At 42.5% G+C, this 19,526-nt stretch overlaps 1 protein-coding gene across 2 annotated transcripts in view; it reads left to right on the top strand.

Annotated features, from left to right (window-relative positions):
• The first annotated feature begins 4,647 nt into the window (after positions 1-4,647).
• The window catches only part of RANBP3L (RAN binding protein 3 like), a 36,181-nt gene continuing 21,302 nt past the window's right edge, over positions 4,648-19,526 (top strand). The window contains exons 1-4 of one of the 2 annotated variants that reach the window (XM_029061577.2): positions 4,648-5,171; positions 13,958-14,016; positions 15,675-15,711; positions 16,555-16,629. In XM_029061577.2, the coding sequence (XP_028917410.1) occupies positions 5,003-5,171; positions 13,958-14,016; positions 15,675-15,711; positions 16,555-16,629 (340 nt within the window). In that variant the 5' untranslated portion in view covers positions 4,648-5,002. The remainder of the gene's footprint in view (positions 5,172-13,957; positions 14,017-15,674; positions 15,712-16,554; positions 16,630-19,526) is intronic. The other variant, XM_029061576.2, reaches the window with a different exon arrangement.

Below are 19,526 nucleotides of genomic sequence, written 5' to 3'. Positions count from 1 at the left end.
TAATTGAAGAAACTGGGGCCCAGAGAGGAAAAGTGAGTTGCTCAAAGTTCCATGGCAGGGCGGTGGCAGAGTTGATACTAGAAGAGCAGCAGCGTGGCTCAGTGGAAAGAGCACGGGCTTTGGAGTCAGAGGTCACGGGTTCAAATCCTGGCTCGGCCACTTGTCAGCTGTGTGACTGTGGGCAAGTCACTTAACTTCTCCGTGCCTCAGTTACCTCATCTGTAAAATGGGGATTAAGACTGTGAGCCCCACGTGGGTCAACCTGATTCCCCTGTGTCTACCCCAGTGCTTAGAACAGTGCTCTGCACATAGTAAGCGCTTAACAAATACCAACATTATTATTAACCCAGGTCCTCTTTCTCTCAGCCCTGTGCCTCTCCCAAAAAACTCCCCCTTTCCTTCTCTTCCCTTGGCTAGATTTTCCCCGAAGACTTGGGAACAATCAAGTTCTCAGGGATTTAAATATTCATACCTAGGGAAGACATGTGTGAAGCATGCTACCAGCAGCCCTGAATTCCAATCAAATTAAAGAAATTAAGGGGAAAACTATACCCATGATTAGATCTGGACAACATTCAAAGTAGCCTTCTTGTGGAACGATTTACATGGGAAAGGTCTGACAAAGCAGACCATCATTTATCAATGTCTGCATTTAGCAAGGTGGGGCTACAAAGTGTGCTTAAATCTGGAAGTCAAAGGATGGAGAGCATGTTTTTTTTTTTCTCCTCTTCCCTTCAATATGTTCCCTATGTAAATTCCTTCTGGAGAAGGAAAATCCTTAGAATCAGTCAATCAGTGATGTTTATTGAGCTCTAACTGTGCACAGGGCTTGGGAGAGGACCACAGAGTTGGTAGGCATCATTCTTGCCCTTACGGAGCTCAGAATCTAGTAGGGGGAGGCAACATTAAAATAAAGTACAGGTAGGTAAAGCAATAGAGTTAGAAAGATATGTACTTAAGGTCTGTGGGCATGGGGTTGGAGTGAATCTCAAAGTGCTTAGAAGGTATTGACCCAAGTGCCTAGCCATTCTGAAAGGAGGGAGAAAAGGGTGGGGAGATGAGAACTTAGTTTGGGATGAGTTAGTTAGTTAGTTAGAGATCTGTGGTTTCTTTTCTTGAAAATAGCATGTTCTTTTTGCAGAGCCTTTTAGGATGATGAATGGTAATACAGATGAAATTCTCCTTGGGACATAAAGACTGCGGTCATTAGATAGTAAGAAAGCCCCCAGAGTGTGCTGAGTGCTGAGTTTGGGACCAAAGAAGAAATGGTCTTTGCCCTTTGTGTGCCGAGCATCATGGAGAAGCAGATGAGCTAACAAAGCAAACAGAGCTCCCAGCTGAGGAAGCGGGAGGCGAGGGGAGAAGCCTCCTGCCAAAAGAAAGAAAGACACTGACCTTTATTGTCAGGCCACTGGGGAGACTTGTGTGCATGTTTTTAGGTTATGACCCAAACAATATTTCTCCAAAGGCTGTTTGTTTCAATGTAGAGCTGCCAGAGGTCTCAGATCTGGCCTCTAGACCCCCTGGAAGTGGAGGCTCCAAACTTTGGAAGATTAGTGTCCTCAGATTATATAAACTGGGATCTGGTCTGCTGGTTGAGAAGGAGTTGGGATGGAGAATCAATCAGTCAATGATATTTATTGAGCAATTTGTAAGCACAAACCACTGTGTGGAGTGTACAATATAATAGAGTTGGTAGACACTTTTCTTTCCCACAGGGAGCTTGGTGGTAGTCTCTGGTTTCCCATTGCTGTCCTCAAGGATCTGAGAAGCAGTGTAGCACAACGGGAAGCGCTTGGGCCTGGGAGCCAGGGGACCAACTTTCTAATCCAGGCTCTGCCACTTGCCTGATGTGTGAGTTTGGGCAAGTCACTTTCTTGCTCTGTGCTTCAGTTTCCTCATCTGTACAGTGGGGATTCATTCATTCACTCATTCAATTGCATTTATTGAGGGGTTACTGTGTGCTGAGCACTGTACTAAGTGCTTGGGAGAGTCCAATACAACAATAAACAGGCACATTCCCTGCCCACAGTGAGCATACATTCTAGAGAGAGGGAGACAGGCATTAATTTAAAAAATAAATTACAGATATGTAGCTAAGTGCTGTGGGGCTGGAAAGGGGGAAGAACAGAGGAAGCAAGTCAGGGTGAGGCAGAAGGGAATGGGAGAAGTGGAAAGGCTGGGGAGCGGGGTTTAGTCAGGGAAGGCCTCCTGGAGGTGATGTGCCTTCAAAAAGTCTTTGACGTGGGGGAGAGTAACTGTCATTTAGATTTGAGGAGGGAGGGCATTCCAGGTCAGAGGCAGGATGTGGGTGAGGGGTCTGCAACAAGAGAAGAGAGATCGAGGCACAGTGAGAGGTTAGAGGAGTGAAGAGTGCGGGCTGGGTTGTAGTAGGAGAGTAGCAAGGTGAGGTAGAAGGGGGCAAGGTGATTGAGTGCTCTAAAGCCAGTGGTGAGGAGTTTTTGTTTGATGTGGAGGTGGCAGGGCAATAACTGGAGTTTTTGAGGAGTGGGGTGACATGTCCTGAATGATTTTGTAGAAAAATGACCCGGGCAGCAGACTGCAATATGGACTGGAGTGGGGAGAGGTAGGAGGTTGGGAGGTCAGCAAGGAGGCTGATGCAGTAATTCCAGTGGGATAGGATGAGTGATTGTATTAACGCTGTAACAATTTGGATGGAGAGGTGAAGGAAGATTTTAGCGATGTTGTGAAGGTGGTACCGACAGAATTTAGTGATGGATTGACTATGTGTGTTGAATGAAAGTGAGGAGTCAAGGATAAAGCCAAAGTTATGGGCTTGTGAGACAGGAAGGACAGCCATCTACAGTGATGGGAAAGTCAGGGGAGGTTGGAAGATAAGGAGTTCTGTTTTGGAAATGTTTAACATGGCCAAAATGGGATTAAATATCTGTTCTCCCTCTCAGACTGTGAAGTCCATGAGGGAAAGGGACTATGTCTGATCTGATTATCCTCTCAGCACTTAGAACAGTGCTTGGCACATAGCCAGTGATCAACAAATACTACAATTATTAAATCCATTTTGAATTATAATCCTGGCCTCCAAGGTGCTGGTTGCACCTCCAGGCATGGTATCATGAATTTAATGAGCTAATTATCCTTCTAGGAAATTTTTACTGTTTACAGTAAGGCTAGGGACCCAGGGTGGAGAACAGGCTCTTTTCATTATAACTCTGAATTTTTCAGAATTAATTCAGTAGGCCACAAAAGAATTGGCAAATTCTAATAAAAGTAATGTGACTCTCAATGCTGCATCTAAATCCTGAGAGCTTTGGGGCTTATGCTGGAAGTGAGTAAATGAGGTTGGCTACTAATTCCCCCATCCCCTCAGCTAATTTCTAGGGTTCTGAACTCCAAAGCTGACAAAAGCCCACACTATTGGTGCCAAAAAAGAAAAGTTTTAGAATGTTTCTTAGATGTTTAATAGCTCTCATGTGTTGTGTGCCTCAGACTAAAAAGGTCACCCTGGTTCACACAGTAAGTCAAGATGGTGGCACTCAGGGCTTCCTGGTCACACTAGTGAGGAAGTGCTAATTTAAGTCAGCTGCTTATGCAATTTGAGGGACATAGAGGAAAGAGAGGCTGAATAAATCCTAGAGAATAGCCTGTGCTTGTTTGTGGGTATGTGTATATTTGTGTGCATGGTTTGTCTCTATTTGTTGCTGAACTGTAGTTTCCAAGAACGTGGAACAGTGCTCGGCACACAGTACTTGCTCAATAAATACGGCTCAATGAATGAATTTGTTTCTTTGTTGAAAAAAAGCACTCCTGGTGGATTTTTATGTGTAGATGGGGGTTTGTGTCGTGGTGTGTTTATAAGAGAAGTCCCCCGTGAGGTAATGTATGTGAATAACTTAAAGAAAACTTCTATTCTGTGAGAAGGCACTCAATTGTTTTAGTGGGAAGAGTTTGGGCTTGGGAGTCAGAGGTCGTGGGTTCTAATCCCAGTTCTGCCATTTGTCAGCGGTATGACCTTAGGCAAATCACATAATTTCTCTGTGCCTCAGTTCCCTCATCTGTAAAATGGGGATTAAGACTGTGAGCCCCACAAGTGACAACCTGATTACCTTGTATCTACCACAGTGCTTAGAACAGTGCTTGGCACATAGCACATAGTAAGTGCTTAACAAATACCATCATCATCAATTACATTATTGATTGATTGACTGATTGAAGGAGTAGGTATAGGCTTACAATAGCACTCCAATTAGGAATTTTGAATTGCAAAAAAACTTCATATCTCCTTCTCTTTTAGAATTCTGTTTTTGTTTTTGGGGTTTTTTTGGTATACTATTTTACTAATTTTACTATTTTCATTGCCAAGTTGTTTGCAGACAGTGTTTGATCCTTTTCAGTTTCAAACAGGGGCATTAAGGCCACATGGTGTAAATTGCCAATTGGAGCAGTTATAATGAAAAGCAAGGTCGATTCTATGATTAGGAGGACCCAGAGATATCTGGCCCTGCTTTAGTAATTGCTGGTCAAAGGAACTCCAAAAATCATACAAACATTGCCTGCCTCTTTATTTTTCTCTCTCTGGCTCTGGCTCTCCCAAGCCCCACCCCTCAGCCCAGCCTCTGTTTAGAACTGTATGCTTTTAAACTGACTCTGGGTCTCTTCACACAGTGCTCAGAAATCACTTGATTCATTTCAGCTGCACAGCAGGCATCGTTTTTAAGTTAGATTAGCTACTCTGTTGGTGGCTTTTTTTGGTGGAACAAGAAAGAAGCCACATCTAATTTGTCCTTATGGACCATTTTGCTGCAAAATTTTAAATGACAAAACACCAATTTCAGTTTGTTTTCATTCTGAAATGGGACTCTAGCAACAAATCTCAAAACTTGACTTGGATGAACTGAAGCTTGTTTGTCAGAATGTGTTACTTGGACAAATATTTAGGGCAAGAACCAAGCCTCTAGGGTGCTAAGAAGTTCATGCTAGTAAAGTGAGGGTCAGCTTTCATGATTTAAGCACATTCAACACCATGCATTCTCTGAAGAATCAGCTGGGCTTTTCTGAGGAAAAGAAACACTACACTGAAACTCAGATCATGAACCAGAATGCTAGTTCTACTTCACAAAGAAAACCTAGCAGTCACCGATTCTCCAGTCTAAGCAAGTGGGAACTGAAACAGGAGGAAGGCAATTGTCAAGGTAAGAGTTCTGTGCTTCCCCTGCCTCTCGGGACAGGGACCTCTAATTCCCACCTGGCTTACTCTCTCCCAGTGCCTAATACAGTGTTCTGCACTCAGTAAGTGCTCAATAGATACTTTTGCTCTGCCCTTTCAGAGCACAGCATCTTGGAGTTAAAGAGTTTGTGCAAGCCCCTGCTACAAAGTGCTTTGGGAATTCTCTGTTTAACTTCAAAGAACTAATCCCCTCCCCGAGGGTGTGGACACAGAGACTCAGTGCAGATTCTTAAAAGACCCCCAATATTTTATTCTGTAGAGTGATTGTCTGAAATCCCAAAGCTGATGCTGACCTTCTGAATTTAGAAGCCCAGCTGCTGGTGTCAGGGTTTTTGAAAAACGTTAACGTTTGTATCATCTTTCAAAGCTCAGTGAAATAACTGACTGGCTAGATTCCACTAACAAGAGTGATCCCACTGTAGCCCGGTTTAGGGTGAAGATTGTGTTGCCAGAGATTGTGTTATATGGGCTCAGAGACCAGGCATAGTTCAGTCTGGTGCTGAAGAGACTCCCCATTTCAGAGGAAAACAGATACAAACCTGGACAGTCCTAGAGTAGCTAGGGGATTTGAGAAATATATGAGGAATTATACTGAAACTGGCTGAGGAGAAGTCCTTGGATACCAAATCATTTATTTTTTAAGGGTTTTTATGTTCAGTTTTTTTTCCATAAAATTCAGCCATTTCTCCCTTGAGAATGAGCTGGTTGACTCTGAATTCATTCAATGAAAGATTTGGAGAGATTGATTCAGGCCCTGTAAAATGTAAACTCCTTGCGGGCAGGGAACATGTCTACCAACTCATTCATTCAATCGTATTTACTGAGTGTTTACTGTATGCAAAGCACTGAACTCAGCACTTGGGAGACTACAATATAACAATTGACAGACACATTCCCTACCCACAGCGAACTCTGTTGTATTGTGCTACCCTAAGTCCTTAGTAGTGTATTCTGTGCACATTAACTGCTTAGTAAATACCACTGATTAATTAGCACAGCCTGTTGTTCTGAGGTGCTGCCTTATCCCCCTATTCCATCCCATTTCTCTGAATTCATGACTTCATCTGGGCTTACCGAAACAGAATAAATGACCTTTTTTTTTCCTTTGCGGTCATATTTCATAAACCAAACTGCTTCTGAGCACTTCAGTGCTATGTCTCTTACTACTTACACCCCTAAGGGACTGTACTAAAAAGGGTCACAGATAAAGACAGGTGGACAGACTCAGAAAATCCTTTCAACTAGTGTAAAAATCTAGTCAGGTCAGGGAAGGAACTCATCAACGTACAGAAGTGATAGAAAGTATTAATACTAGGTCACTGCTACTGTGCCCACACCAGAGGGCAGTGAATATCCACTAATGAACTCCTTGTGGTTGCTTTCACGTGGAGAGGAAGTTTTTTACTGACTTAATCAAGGCTTGAGCACCACCTGTAGTATTTCCTCAGGAAGTCTCCTCCTTCTGACAGGGGAGCAAGTTCAATCAATAACTCAGACAATGGTGTTTATTGAACGCCTACAGTGTGCAAAAGTACAGGACAATAGAGGAGTTGGTAGACATGATCCCTGCTCACAAGGAGCTTACAGTCTACTGGAGCAGTGGACATTAAAATAAATGACAGCTAGTGGCAGCAGAAGACAAGACAAAAGGGAAATAATAGAGCATAAGGATTTGTTCATAAGCCTGTTGGGCTGGGGTGAGTATGAAAGTACTTAACGGGTTCTCAGCCAAGCACATAGATGACGCAGAGGGAAGGGTGGGAAGGGAAAATGAGTGCTTAGATAAGGATTCTTGGAGAAGATGTGATTTTAGGAGGGTTTTGAAGTACAAGGGGGTTCTTGGTGAGAGGGGGAAAGTGGGCAAAGGGTCGGTGGAGGGATAAATGAGATTGAGGTAGGCACAGAGAATAAATTGGTGTTAGAGGAGTGGGGTGTGTGGATTGGGTCGAAGTAGCCGATCAAGGAGATGAGGTAGGAGGGAGAGAGTTGATTTAATGCCTTAAGGCCGAAGGTAAGGAATTTCTTTTTCATGCAGAGGAGGATGGACAACAGTTGGAGGTTTTTTGAGGAGTGAGACCAGAGTGAAATTTGGACTGGAGAAAAAAGAGACAGGAGGCAAGGATGATGATAATAATAATAGTATTTGTTAAGTACTTACTATGTGCCAAACACTGTACAAAGCACTTGAATAGATACAAGATAGTGAGGTCCCACATGGGGCTCACAGTTTGGGAGAGAGAACAGGTATTGGATCCCCATTTTGCAGATGATGGAACTGAGGCACAGAGAAGCTAAGTGACTTGCCTAAGGTCACACAGCAGGCAAGTGGCAGATCTGGGATTAGAATCCAGGCCCTCTGACTCCTAGGCCCATGTTCTTTCCACTAGACCATGCTCTTCCCTAATGTCATTACTGACATTATCCACTAGGCTGACCAGAGCCCATTGCCAGGGATGAGCATGTGAAACAACATCAAAAGAACATTCGAGAGTGTGAAACATAGTGAAAAGGAAGTGGTGTAGGTGAGTCCTGAGATGCCAAGAGTGAAGAAATGCCAGTTCTGATCCCTGGTTGACAAATTGTACCCGTAAAGTACTTTCATACTCACCCCAGCCCAACACGCTTATGAACAAATCCTTATGCTCTATTATTTCCCCTTTTGTCTTGTCTTCTGCTGCCACTAGCTGTCATTTATTTTAATGTCCATTGCTCCAGTAGACTGTAAGTTCCTGGTGAGCAGGGATCATGTCTACCAACTCCTCTATTGTCCTGTACTTTTGCACACTGTAGGCGTTCAATAATAATGACCTTACGGAGGCTGATGTACTAGTCAAGGTAGGATAGGGTAAGTGCTCGGATCAGCATAGTAGCAGTTTGGATGGAGAGGAATGGGCAGATTCTAGAGTTGTTGTGAAGGCAGAACTGACAAAATTTTTTGACAGATTGAATGTGAGGGTTGAATAAGAGATAGGAGTTGAGGAAGATGTCAGAGTTATGGGCTTGTGAGACATGGTGGTGTCTTCAGTGATGGGAAAGCCTTGAGAGAACAGGGTTTGGGTAGGAAAATGGGGACTTCTATTTTGGTCACGTTAGTTTGGAAGTGTCAGTGGGACATCCAAGTGGAGATGTCTAGCACAAGACTGCAGAGAGGGAGAAATCTCAGGACTGCAGAGGTAAATTTGGGAATCATCTGCATAACGATGGTAGTTGAAGCTATAGGAACAAATGTGTTCTCCAAGGGAGTGGGATGTAGCTAGAGAATAGAAGGGGACCCAGAACTGAGCTTTGAGGGACTCCAGTGTTAGGGGGTGGGAAACAGAGAAGGAGCCAGTGAGAGGCTGAGAAGGAGCCATCAAAGATTGGAGGAGAACCAGGAGAGGACAGTGCTACTGAAACCAAGGTTTGTTTCCAGCAAAGCTTAACTTGATCAGGATAGATCTTTTCAGCTGAGTACCACCAAATTCATCTTCTCATTCCAAAGCCAACGCACCTTAAATCATTGCACTCATTTATTTTTCAGAGAAATTCCCCATCAGTGTAGGAGAATTATGCTGCCCCTCTGAAGGAAAGGGGACAGTTTGTCACCCAGGGATCAGAGCTGGCATTTCTTCATCTCTGGGCATCTCAGGACTCACATACACCACTTCCTTTTCACTATGTTTCACACTCTCGAATGTTCTTTTGATGTTGTTTCACATGCTCATCCCTGGCAATGGGCTCTGGTCAGCCTAGTGGATAGAGCACAGACCTGGGAGTCAGGAGAACCTGGGTTCTAATCCTTGCTCTGCCACTTTTCTGCTGTATGACCTTGGGCAAGCACTTGACTTCTCTGTGCCTCAGTTACCTCATCTGTAAAGTGGAGATTAAGATCGTGAGCCCCATGTGGGACAGGGACTGTGTCCAACCTAATTTGCTTGTATCTACCCTAGTGCTCAGTACAGTGCCTGGCACATAGTAAGCACTTAAAATTAATACAATTATAATTTTTATTATTACTACAGTGTTTCTACAGAGAAACAGAGTCTATTCTTCAGAGAGGCCATGAAGCTGAGTATATGAATAGATGGAGGCAGCTAGCCTTGGCATTTAGAACACAGCCTTCATTAGGATGAGACTGGTTACAGTCATAGTTCTGCCACAGTACGGCTGTGTGATCTTGAGCAAGTCACTTCACCTCTTCATGGCTCTCTTTCCTAATAACAAAAACAATGGTATTTGTTAAGCATTGAGTATGTGCAGAGCACTGTGGTAGATATTATCCAGTCATATCAGAAACAGTTTCTGTGCCAGTCTAAGGGAGAGGGAGAACAAGTATCTTATCCCCATTTTTACATATGAGGAAATTGAGGGCAGAGAAATTAAGTGATTTGCTCAAGTTCATCTAGCATATAAATGACAGAGCTGGGATTAGAACCCAGGTCTCTTAAATTCCAGTCCTGTGCTCTTTCTGCTAGACCACGATGCTTCTCAAATCTGTAAAACATGTTGAAGATACTTCCTCTCTCTATAACTTATCACCTTGCTCCATCCTACCTCACCTCCCTTCTCTCCTACAGCCCACCCTGTACACTCCACTCCTCTGCTGCCACTAACCTCCTGGCAGGCCCTTGTTCTCGCCTGTCCCGCCGTCGACCCCTGGCCCACGTCCTACCACTGATCTGGAATGCCCTCCCTCCTCACATCTGCCAAACTAATTCTCTTCCCCTCTTCAAAGCCCTACTGAGAGATCACCTCCTCCAGGAGCCCTTCCCAGATTGAGCCATCCCTTTCCCTCTGCCCCTCCTCTCCTCCCCATCCCCCCTACTCCTTCTCTCTGCTTTACCCCCTTCCCCTCCCCACAGCCCTTGTGTATATTCATATATACTATTTATTACTCTATTTTATGAATGATGTGTATATATCTATGGTTCTATTTATCAATTTTGATGGTATTGATGCCTTACTACTTGTTTTGTTTTGCTGTCTGACTCCCCCTTTTAGACTGTGAGACCGTTGTTGGGCAGGGATTATCTCTATCTGTTCCGAATTGCACATTCTAAGTACTTAGTACAGTGCTCTGCACAAAGTAAGTGCTCAATAAATACGATTGAACTATGAATCACATGCGGGACAGGGTCTGTGCCTGATCGGATTACATTTTATCTACCTCAGCACTTGACACATAGTAACCTTTGCAGCTCCATAGCAATAATGCTATTTAAGCACTTACTATGTGCTGAGCTCTGCAGTAGATATAATACAATCAGATCAGACACAGTTCCTGTCCCCCAAGGGGTTGACAGTACAAAGGGGAGGGGGAACAGTATCATCTCATTTTGCGGGTGAAGAAACTGAGGCACAGAGAACTTCAGTGACTTGCCCAAAGTTACACAGCAGGCCGCTGGCAGAGCTGGGATTAGAACCTAGGCCTCCTAACTCCCAGGCCTGTGCTCTTTCCATTAGGCTACACTGCTTCTCATGTGTAAAACATAAAATGGGGAGATGAGACATTTAATTGCGAAAGGCTTGGAAGAGATGTGATTTCTGAAGGATTTTGAAGATGAAAAATGTTGGATTGTCTGTTGGCTGTGAAGTGAGAGGGAATCCCAGGTGGTGGGGAGGGTGTACAAGAGATCAGTAGCAGGAGAGATGAGTACAAGGCACTGTGAGAAAGTTAGTTTGAGAGGGAGAGCTGAGGTGTACTGGGAGAAGAGAAAGGATGAAGAGGAGGGAGAGAGCTGATTGAGTGCTCCAAAACCAATTGTCAGGAGTTTCTGATTGATGCAGAGAAACAGGCAAATTTTGCAGCTTTGCGAGGAGCAGAGAGCATAATGATAGTTTAGAAAAATGATCTGGGGAGCAGAATTAAGTATCATCTGGAGAGGGGAGTGACTGCTGAAGGGAGAGACTGGAGATGCAGGAGTTCAAGCCGGAACATGTCAAGTGCCTGAGCCACCATGGTGGCTGTTGACATGGAGAAGAGACCAATCTTGGCAATTTTGTGGGGAAGAAACAACAGGATATGGCCACAGACCGTATATAGGGATTGAAAGAGAAGGAGGAGTCAAGGATACTTTTCTCCCTTATCCTGACCCTTCTTGCTTTTATTGTTCACCTACAGGGTATTATTCCTTTTTCCACTTCACATACGGAAGAGTCCTAGGACAGTGAGGTCAAGTGACTTGCCCAGAGTTACCCGGCAAGCAAGTGCTAAAGACAAAAATAGAAAATTCTGTTTAAAAGGGAAATATGTGAGCTGAGAATAACTTCCCCTTGTAGAAAGTTGCTGTTTAATCAATGGTATTTATTGAGTACTTGTGTAGAGCACTGTACTAGACGCTTAGGAGAGTACATTATAACAGAGTGGGTTCCCTGCATACAAGGAGCTTACAGTCTACAGATGCCTCTGGGAGTGAATGAAGATTTATGAAGAAAACTCTATCACACGTCTAGAAGTGCAACTCAGCTAGATGAGGCAGAGTACTTTGAAAAGTTCACCACACTGATGTGGTCAAACTTCAAGCTTCTTCCTGTATTGTTAAGCTTTTTGCACAGTTAAAAAACTGATTTTGTACATTAGTCTTGATCATCTCGAGTGGTACTTCAATAGTCATTTCATCCAGTTGATCTCTGCTCAGACAGGAGTTCTATATTTGCCCATTTTATATTCAAAATGCACAAAGCTGTTGGTTTTAAGGAAAGGAGATTTTCTTCTTTTTTTTTTTTTTTTGCTTCCCAATGGAACGGCCTCAAAGATAATTGAAATACACTCAAAAGTCAAGACTGCTATGGGATATGCTTATAAATGGCAGAGTGTGAGAAAAAAATCATTTTAAAGTCATTCTCTTCAGGTAATAAATGCAAGGAGACAGTTGAGACTTTCTTTTACAAGGTTTCCCCAGTCAAACCACAAGGCAGACGTTAGCAACTTTACTTAAATTTCAACAGAATGTCCTCTGTCTAGCATGGAAAGAAATGGTTGAATGAAAAAAGCATTTTGTTCCAGCCTAACAGCTCAGGCAATGCAACCCCTAAAAGCAGAGGTTTGGGCTTTTTTGAGAAACTTATCCCCAAGCATAGCATGAAATTTCATCTCAGGATGAATGATGCCATAAAATGCTTAGAATGCTCTGTGAAGGTCTCCAGGCTTGAGAAGAACATTAGGGAGAAAATACCAGACTGCTTAAATTCTGCAGCTCTCCTTTAAAATTTCTGTCTGGCAAGTTAAAGAGGGACAATTGAATGGGGGTGCTTGGGGTGTCAGAGGTTTTCTGAGGTACATTTCCTTTCCTCTCTCCTCATTCTGGGCATTCATCATTATCATCATTGATATTTATTGAGCATAGTACTGGCCTACTGTATGCAATGCACTGTACTGGACACCTCCTGTGTGCAGGGCACTACACCTAGAACTTGGAAGTGTACAGTAAAATCAAAGTCCTTGACCTCAAGGAGTTTAATAATAATTGTGATATATTTTATTCAATCAATGGTATTTATTAAGCACTTGGCAAAGAGCAGTGTACTAACTGTTTGGAAGAATACAATGCAAGATACTTGGCAGTTACTTTCCCTGCCCACAATGAGCTTTCAGTCCAGAGGAGGAGACAGACAATATAAATAATTAGCAATACATGTAATTTAAAGATAAATATATAAATGCTGTTGCCAAGTATTGTACTAAGTGTTGTACTAAGTGTTGAGGGAGACTCAGTATAAGCAGATTCATTCATTGAATTGTATTTATTGAGCTCTTACTGTGTGCAGAGTACTGTAAAAAGTACTTTAAAAAGCACTTTAAGACACAGTCTTAAAGTTTTATATGTAGATATATATATATATATCTGTAATTTATTTATCTATTTATATTAATGTCTGTCTCCCCCTCTAGACCTTGAGCTTATAGTGGGCAGGGAATGTGTCTTACGTTATATTGTACTCTCTCAAGTGCTTAGTAGAGTGCTTTGCAGTAAGTACTTAATAAATTATGATTATTTTAATGATTATTAATAATAGCCCCTGTCCCACATGGGGCTCACAGCCCAAGGGGAGAGAGAACAGATTTATAATCCCCATGTTTACAGATGAGACAAGTCAGGCACTGAGAAATTAAGCAACTTGCTCAAGGTCACACAGCAGGCAAGTGGTAGAGCCAGGATTAGAACTCAGGTCTTCTGACTCTCAGGCCCAAGGTCTTTTGGTCAGTCCTATTCATCAAGCGCTTACTGTGTGCAGAGCACTGTACTGAGCACTTGGGAGAGTACAATACAATAGAGTATAATAACTTTTCCACTATGTTATTCTGCTTCTCATTATACAATATACAATTACAATGTACAATATACAAGGCAGGCAGGCAGAAGCATATTGGGTTCACATGCCTTGAATTTTCCATAAGAATAGAGATACTAAGGTGTGACTCTATACCAATATGGATCACTATATCTCCTTCACTAAAATGTCTGCAGCTCAGCTGAGCAATATCCGCAACAAACTCTTTGTCCTATTGTTATTCCTCCTCTCAGAAGTGTCATCTGATGGAGGACATTATTTCTCTTTATATAGATGTGTTGTATAGGTCATGGGAGAACAAGTAATGCTTTATACCTACAGTGGTGAAAAAGGGTAATCCAAAATGGCATTTCTCTAATGGTAATGCTTTCAAGATGTACGAGAAATAGTGCTTATATATTGCATTGAGGTTTGCTGAGTTTATTTTGAAATTTCCATTTCGCTCTGCAGAGCTTTTCAAATATTCTTTTCTTTTCCTAGAAAAACCCATAATTGCTCAACCAATATTTGTGTTTGAGGAAAGAAAACAAGCTTTCAAGGTAAAATCTGTATCTTTTACCTCTTGCTCTTGTCACTGTAAGAAACATTTTATACCATAGGAATGAGTAACAATCATCAAGGTCTAAATTTCATCTTGCCCTGTGTTTTTTGAGACCACCAGCAACAATAGGCATTAAGTCTTACTAAAATCAATGGTTAGCATTGCCCAGAGCCGAGTGTCCCGGAGCTAAGGTGGGACTTTTTACGTTAAGGGGATTGGGTTTTCTTTGCTGCAACTAGGCGTAGTTGGAGTGAAGAGTTTAAGCTTGAACTGGTGCCAAAAGGACATTTTTCTGCTGAGGAGTCCACAATGGAGTGTGTGATTTGCATAAGTGATGTTTGGTTGGATGATGAAGTCATGGAACCCGGTCTCTGAGCAGAAGAAGCAAGGACTTCAAATAACAATAATAATAATGACAATAATAATGGTATTAATTACTGAGGTCACCCCTATAGCAGACCCTCATGAACTCCCCTCTCAACTCTTTCACTGTTAATCATTTATGGTATTTTTTTAAGTGCTTACCAAGTCCCAAACCCTGTGTTCAGCACTTGGGGAAATAGAAAGCAATCTGATTAGCCTCAGTTCCTGTCCAACATGGGACTCACAATCTAAGAGGTGGGGGTCAAGATCTTATCCCCATTTTACAGATAAGGAAACTGAGGCACAGAGTTACATGTTTAGTACACATCAGAAGCATGGCTGAGCTGGGGTTAGAATCTAGGTCGCTTGACTCTGTCCCAAGAAAATAGCCCCAGGAGCTCCAAAAAAGGAGGAAGGGTGTGAACGTTAGTTTTGGGGGCCCAGAACCTATGTTCCAGGCCAACCAGAGTCTTCTTTTAGTTGGGACTCTGAGCCTTCCCCACTCTATTCTACTCATTCATTCATTCATTCATTCATCCAATCATATATATTGAACGATCACTGTGTGCAGAGCACTGTACTAAGTGTTTGGGAAAGTACAATTCAACAATAAATAGTTACATTCCATGCCCACAGTGAGCTTACAGTCCCTTTCTCTCCTCAGTCCCCCTACTCTGATCCCACCATCTAGAGACTGGACAGAGGAAGAAGGCTGGGGAGTAGGGAAGAAGCAGAATATGTGGTCAATCTTGGTGGGCTGATAATAGGATTCCTGGAACATGCTGGGAGGGTAGACAGTAAATAGGATTCCAGAAGTGTTGGTCCTCTTTATCCCGTATAATGCTCCCTGTAATGTTATCTTAGAGCCCAGCAATTGGGATGAAAAGCAAAATTTTCTCCAAAAAAAATTCCCTTCCAAAAATGATGCTGCCTGTAAGCAGGCAAGGCTGGTGATTTCAAAAGGAGACTTGTGTTCTGGTATCCATTCATTGGCTTCACACTCAGATTAACTATTTTGAGAGACACTAAAAGAAATGAGGATTGGCCTGTTCCTGCTTAACTGCCATTCTTGGTAGGCCTTTTAAACACACTTGCCTTCTAAACATACTTGGAAAAAAAAGTAAGAATGGATATTATCAGATTATCCAGTGACTTGCCCAAACCCCTCCCTTGACTTTCATCTGGAGAAATGTGACCTCGAGGAATTCCCCTGTACACTCACAGTTACATGGGAGGAGATTGAGCCGTAAACCCAGAGGTACAACTCTCATTTGCATTTTTGTTCTTTTTCAGAGACCAGCAGAAGATCCTCTTTGTAAAGCGGAATGTGGTAATCTATTAATTCAAATCTTCCTTGAACTTTTTCCTACTTTGGCTGTTGCTATTTATTAATAATAATAATAATAATGGTATTTGTTAAGTGCTTACTACGTGCCAAGCACTGTTCTAAGCACTGGATATCTGTGTTTTTCCTCCTGCTTCTAGTCTCTTTTTGCGGCTTTATTGCTTCGATTAGATTGTAAGCTCCTGGAGGGCAGGAACTATGTCTTTTACTGTGCTGTCGTGAATCTAGTACAGGAGGACTCTGTAACGCAGTAGATGCTCAGTAAAATGCTTTACACAGTATTCCCAGTACAGTGCTCTGCACCCAGTAGGCATCCAATAAAAGTATTGAACAGATGAACAATGATTCAGCATTGTTCTGTATATAAAGGAAAGTGAACAAACCCATGAAATACAATTTATCCAAGACATGAAAAATAGGTTGTATTCCTATTTGGAAGTATATATATATTATGAAAACTTTTTTTCTTCAAAATGAAGCTTGACAAAATAATCAACTCATGTTTTGCAATCCCTTCTACTTTTGGTCTGGCCTTCGGATATTGGGATGAGCTACCAGCAAAGTCCCTGTTTTGGGAATGCTTCATTTTGAATGATATATTCCCTTGAGCTGAGTCACCTTGTTTCCACTTTGTCCTTATCACGGTCAAGCAATTACATTCCTTAAAGGGTGCTCCACTCCACCCTTGAAATGGTTTTTTGGGTTACTCTGCTCCCTGAGGCCTACCGTGATCTTCAGTGTACATGCTACATAATGGATTAGAGACACCATACTATTTTATGAAAAACAATTTAGTTGGTTTTTCCTTTCATCTTTTATTTCTGACAGAATTTAACTATTCAAGAAAGCGAGGAAGACCACCATCTCTTAGTTTCCAAACTGTTGATTCCACATCCTACAGAGGTATGGACTTTTCTCTTTATAATTTTCAATTAAATTATTGAGAGACTTTGCCAAGTGTTAACATTTAGAATGTTATCAAAATGGTTATTAGTATAAGGTCTCTCCAGATTCTCCACACTGAATCAAATCAACTTAGAATCTTCAAGAGCAATTTATTCAGAGTTGTCCCTGATAAATCCCTCACATCATTCCAGTTTGTTGAAATACCTATTTTTTCTCAATTTGTTTGAGAAAAGCTCCCCGCACCGGCCATTTACTGATGTTGCCTGCACCCTTTCAGATTTTATAGTTTCCCAAAACAATTGAGATTATCGTCCTACATTTTTCCCCAGCCAGATAGGTAACAGAAATAGTGGCGATCAATCAGTAGTATTTATCGGACACGTTACTGTACTAAACTCTTGGAAGAGTACAATACAAGAGTTGGTAGGCACATTCCCTGCTCACAAGTTGTTGAAGGTCTTGTCTAACTCTGTCTCCATCATCAGTGGAGTGAAGCAAGGCTGTGGGTGGTAGATCCGGTCCCTTTGAACTTCTACTATGCCACCATCTTTGATGGGTAAGAAGAGACAGGGAAGCCAGAGTCATGAGGAACTCTTCCAGTGTAATAGATTTTGAGCAGGACCGAAGTCAGCCAGAAACTGCTTTGCACTAAAGCTGTGCTCTTGAGGCACCCACACAAGAAGACATGCAAATGAAAAATTAATTCTCAGGGTTGGCACAGTAGTATGGACAAGCAGTCTGTGTGAAGAAGGTCAAAGCGATGCACCAGCTTACTCCTGGAAAGTCCAACACCCAAGCAAAGGTTTTTCATTGGCAACACTGAACTTAATACTGCAAGCTACTATGGTAAGCTTGTCTGGGCAAGGGCCGTGTCTACCAACTCTTTTGTGCTGACAGAGTAGAGTGCTCTGCAGAGAGTAAGTGCTCAATAAATACCATAGATTGATGAATATTGTTATCAAATTTGGATGCCACCATCATTATCATCAGTATTTATTGAATTCCTACTGTGTTCAGAGCATTCTACTGGGCTCCTGCTGTGCGCAAAACAATGTATTGGGCATCTATTGTGTGCAGGGTGCTATACTCTCTCTCGGGAACACTCAGTATGAGGAGAAGCACTGGTCCCTGCTCTTGAGGCATTAACAAGCTACTGAGAGAGACAGGCCACCCAAATTGTACATGTACTAGAGCACCAAGAGCAAAAATATAGATACAGATGATACAGAACAAAAGTAAGATCCAACAAAGAATAAATGAGGAATCAATAAATAACTAAACACCTGAGTACTAAGAGTGGCTGATGAGATGTCCCAATCAGGGAGGCAGGGATTAGTTGGGGAATGCCTTCTGGAAGAACATTATCTAGTGAAGCTCAGGAAGGCAACATGTGGCTTTTGGATTACTGACAGAAAGAGTTTGTTAGAGCAGAGCATCATGTTTTGTATGACAGTGCAGGTCCACTAAGCTGCATTTGTTTTCCACCGTCTTTATGGCTATGTGTATAGAAGACACATACAACTTAATAATAATGTTGGTATTTGTTAAGCGCTTACTATGTGCTGAGCACTGTTCTAATCACTGGGGTAGTAGATACAGGTAAACAGGTTGTCCCACATGAGGCTCACTGTCTTAACCCCCATTTTACAGATGAGGTAACTGAGGCACAGAGAAGTTAAGTGACTTGCCCAAAGTCACACAGCTGACAAGTGGCGGCGCTGGGATTAGAACCCATGACCTCTGACTCCCAATCCCATGCTCTTTCCACTGAGCCATGCTGCTTCAACCTCTTGAACAGTTGACAAGTGTCACATAAAATTCATTCCCAACTGGTCTGCCCCTTTCTCATCATTCTCCTCTACTAAACTTCAAACAGCTTGAGGGCAGGGATTGTATCTACCAACTGTCTTGTATGCTCCCATGTGCTTAGCTCAGTGCTCTGCACACAGCAAGCTCTCAATAAATATCACTGATTCAACTGCAGCAGGCAAACTGACTTGAAAGGCAGCAATCAGAAGAGGGATTGCTCTCTTAGTAAAAGCTCTGCCTACTCAAAAATAGGCAGACACACAAACAGAGATGAGTTCTTTACTCTTTATGGTTCAAACAGATTGGTGGAACTTAAAAGCAGCTTTAGGTGCATAGCCTAGGGGAAGGAGCATAGACCTAGGTGTCCAGGTGTCCAAGTTCTAAACCCAGCTCCGCCACCTGCCTGCTGGGTGACCTTGGGCAAGTCACTTAACTTCTCTGTAGTCACTTAACTACAAAATAGGGATTCAATAACTCTTCTCCTTCCTACTTAGACTGTGAGCCCCATGTGGGAAGGCACCCTATCTGGCCTGATTTGATGTATATCTATCCAAATGCTTAGAACAGTACTTGACACAGAGTAAGTGCTTACAAGTACCATAAAAAGTAGGGAACACAAGTCTGAGAGAGAGAAGACCAGAGTTTTAGACCCAGCTCTGCCACTGGCTTACTGTGAAATCTTGGGAAAGTCACTTAGTCTCTTTGGGTCTCACTTTTCTCATCTATAAAGTGGCTTTAAAAATGGCTGCTACTTCCTCACTCACAAGGATAGTGTCCGACAAAATGAGGTGAGTAACGTGGAAGTGATTTGCAAAATAAAAGCCCATACAAATACAAGGTACTCTTTGAACACCAACACATCCAGACTTCATCCATACCAAGAACGATTATAATAATAATAGTGTTGGTATTTGTTAAGCACTTACTATGGGCCAAGCACTGTTTTAAGCGCTGGGGTAGATACAGGGTAATCAGATTGTCTCATGTGAGGTTCACAGTTAAACCCATTTTCCAGATGAGGGACAGAGAAGTTAAGAGACTTGCCCAGGGTCACACAGCTGACAAGTGGCAGAGCAGGGATTCGA

This window comes from Ornithorhynchus anatinus, chromosome 3 (assembly GCF_004115215.2).
Source record: "Ornithorhynchus anatinus isolate Pmale09 chromosome 3, mOrnAna1.pri.v4, whole genome shotgun sequence".
Taxonomy (NCBI): domain Eukaryota; kingdom Metazoa; phylum Chordata; class Mammalia; order Monotremata; family Ornithorhynchidae; genus Ornithorhynchus; species Ornithorhynchus anatinus.
Note: the sequence above shows the minus strand (reverse complement) of the source record. Positions and strands in the feature narration are given on the sequence as shown.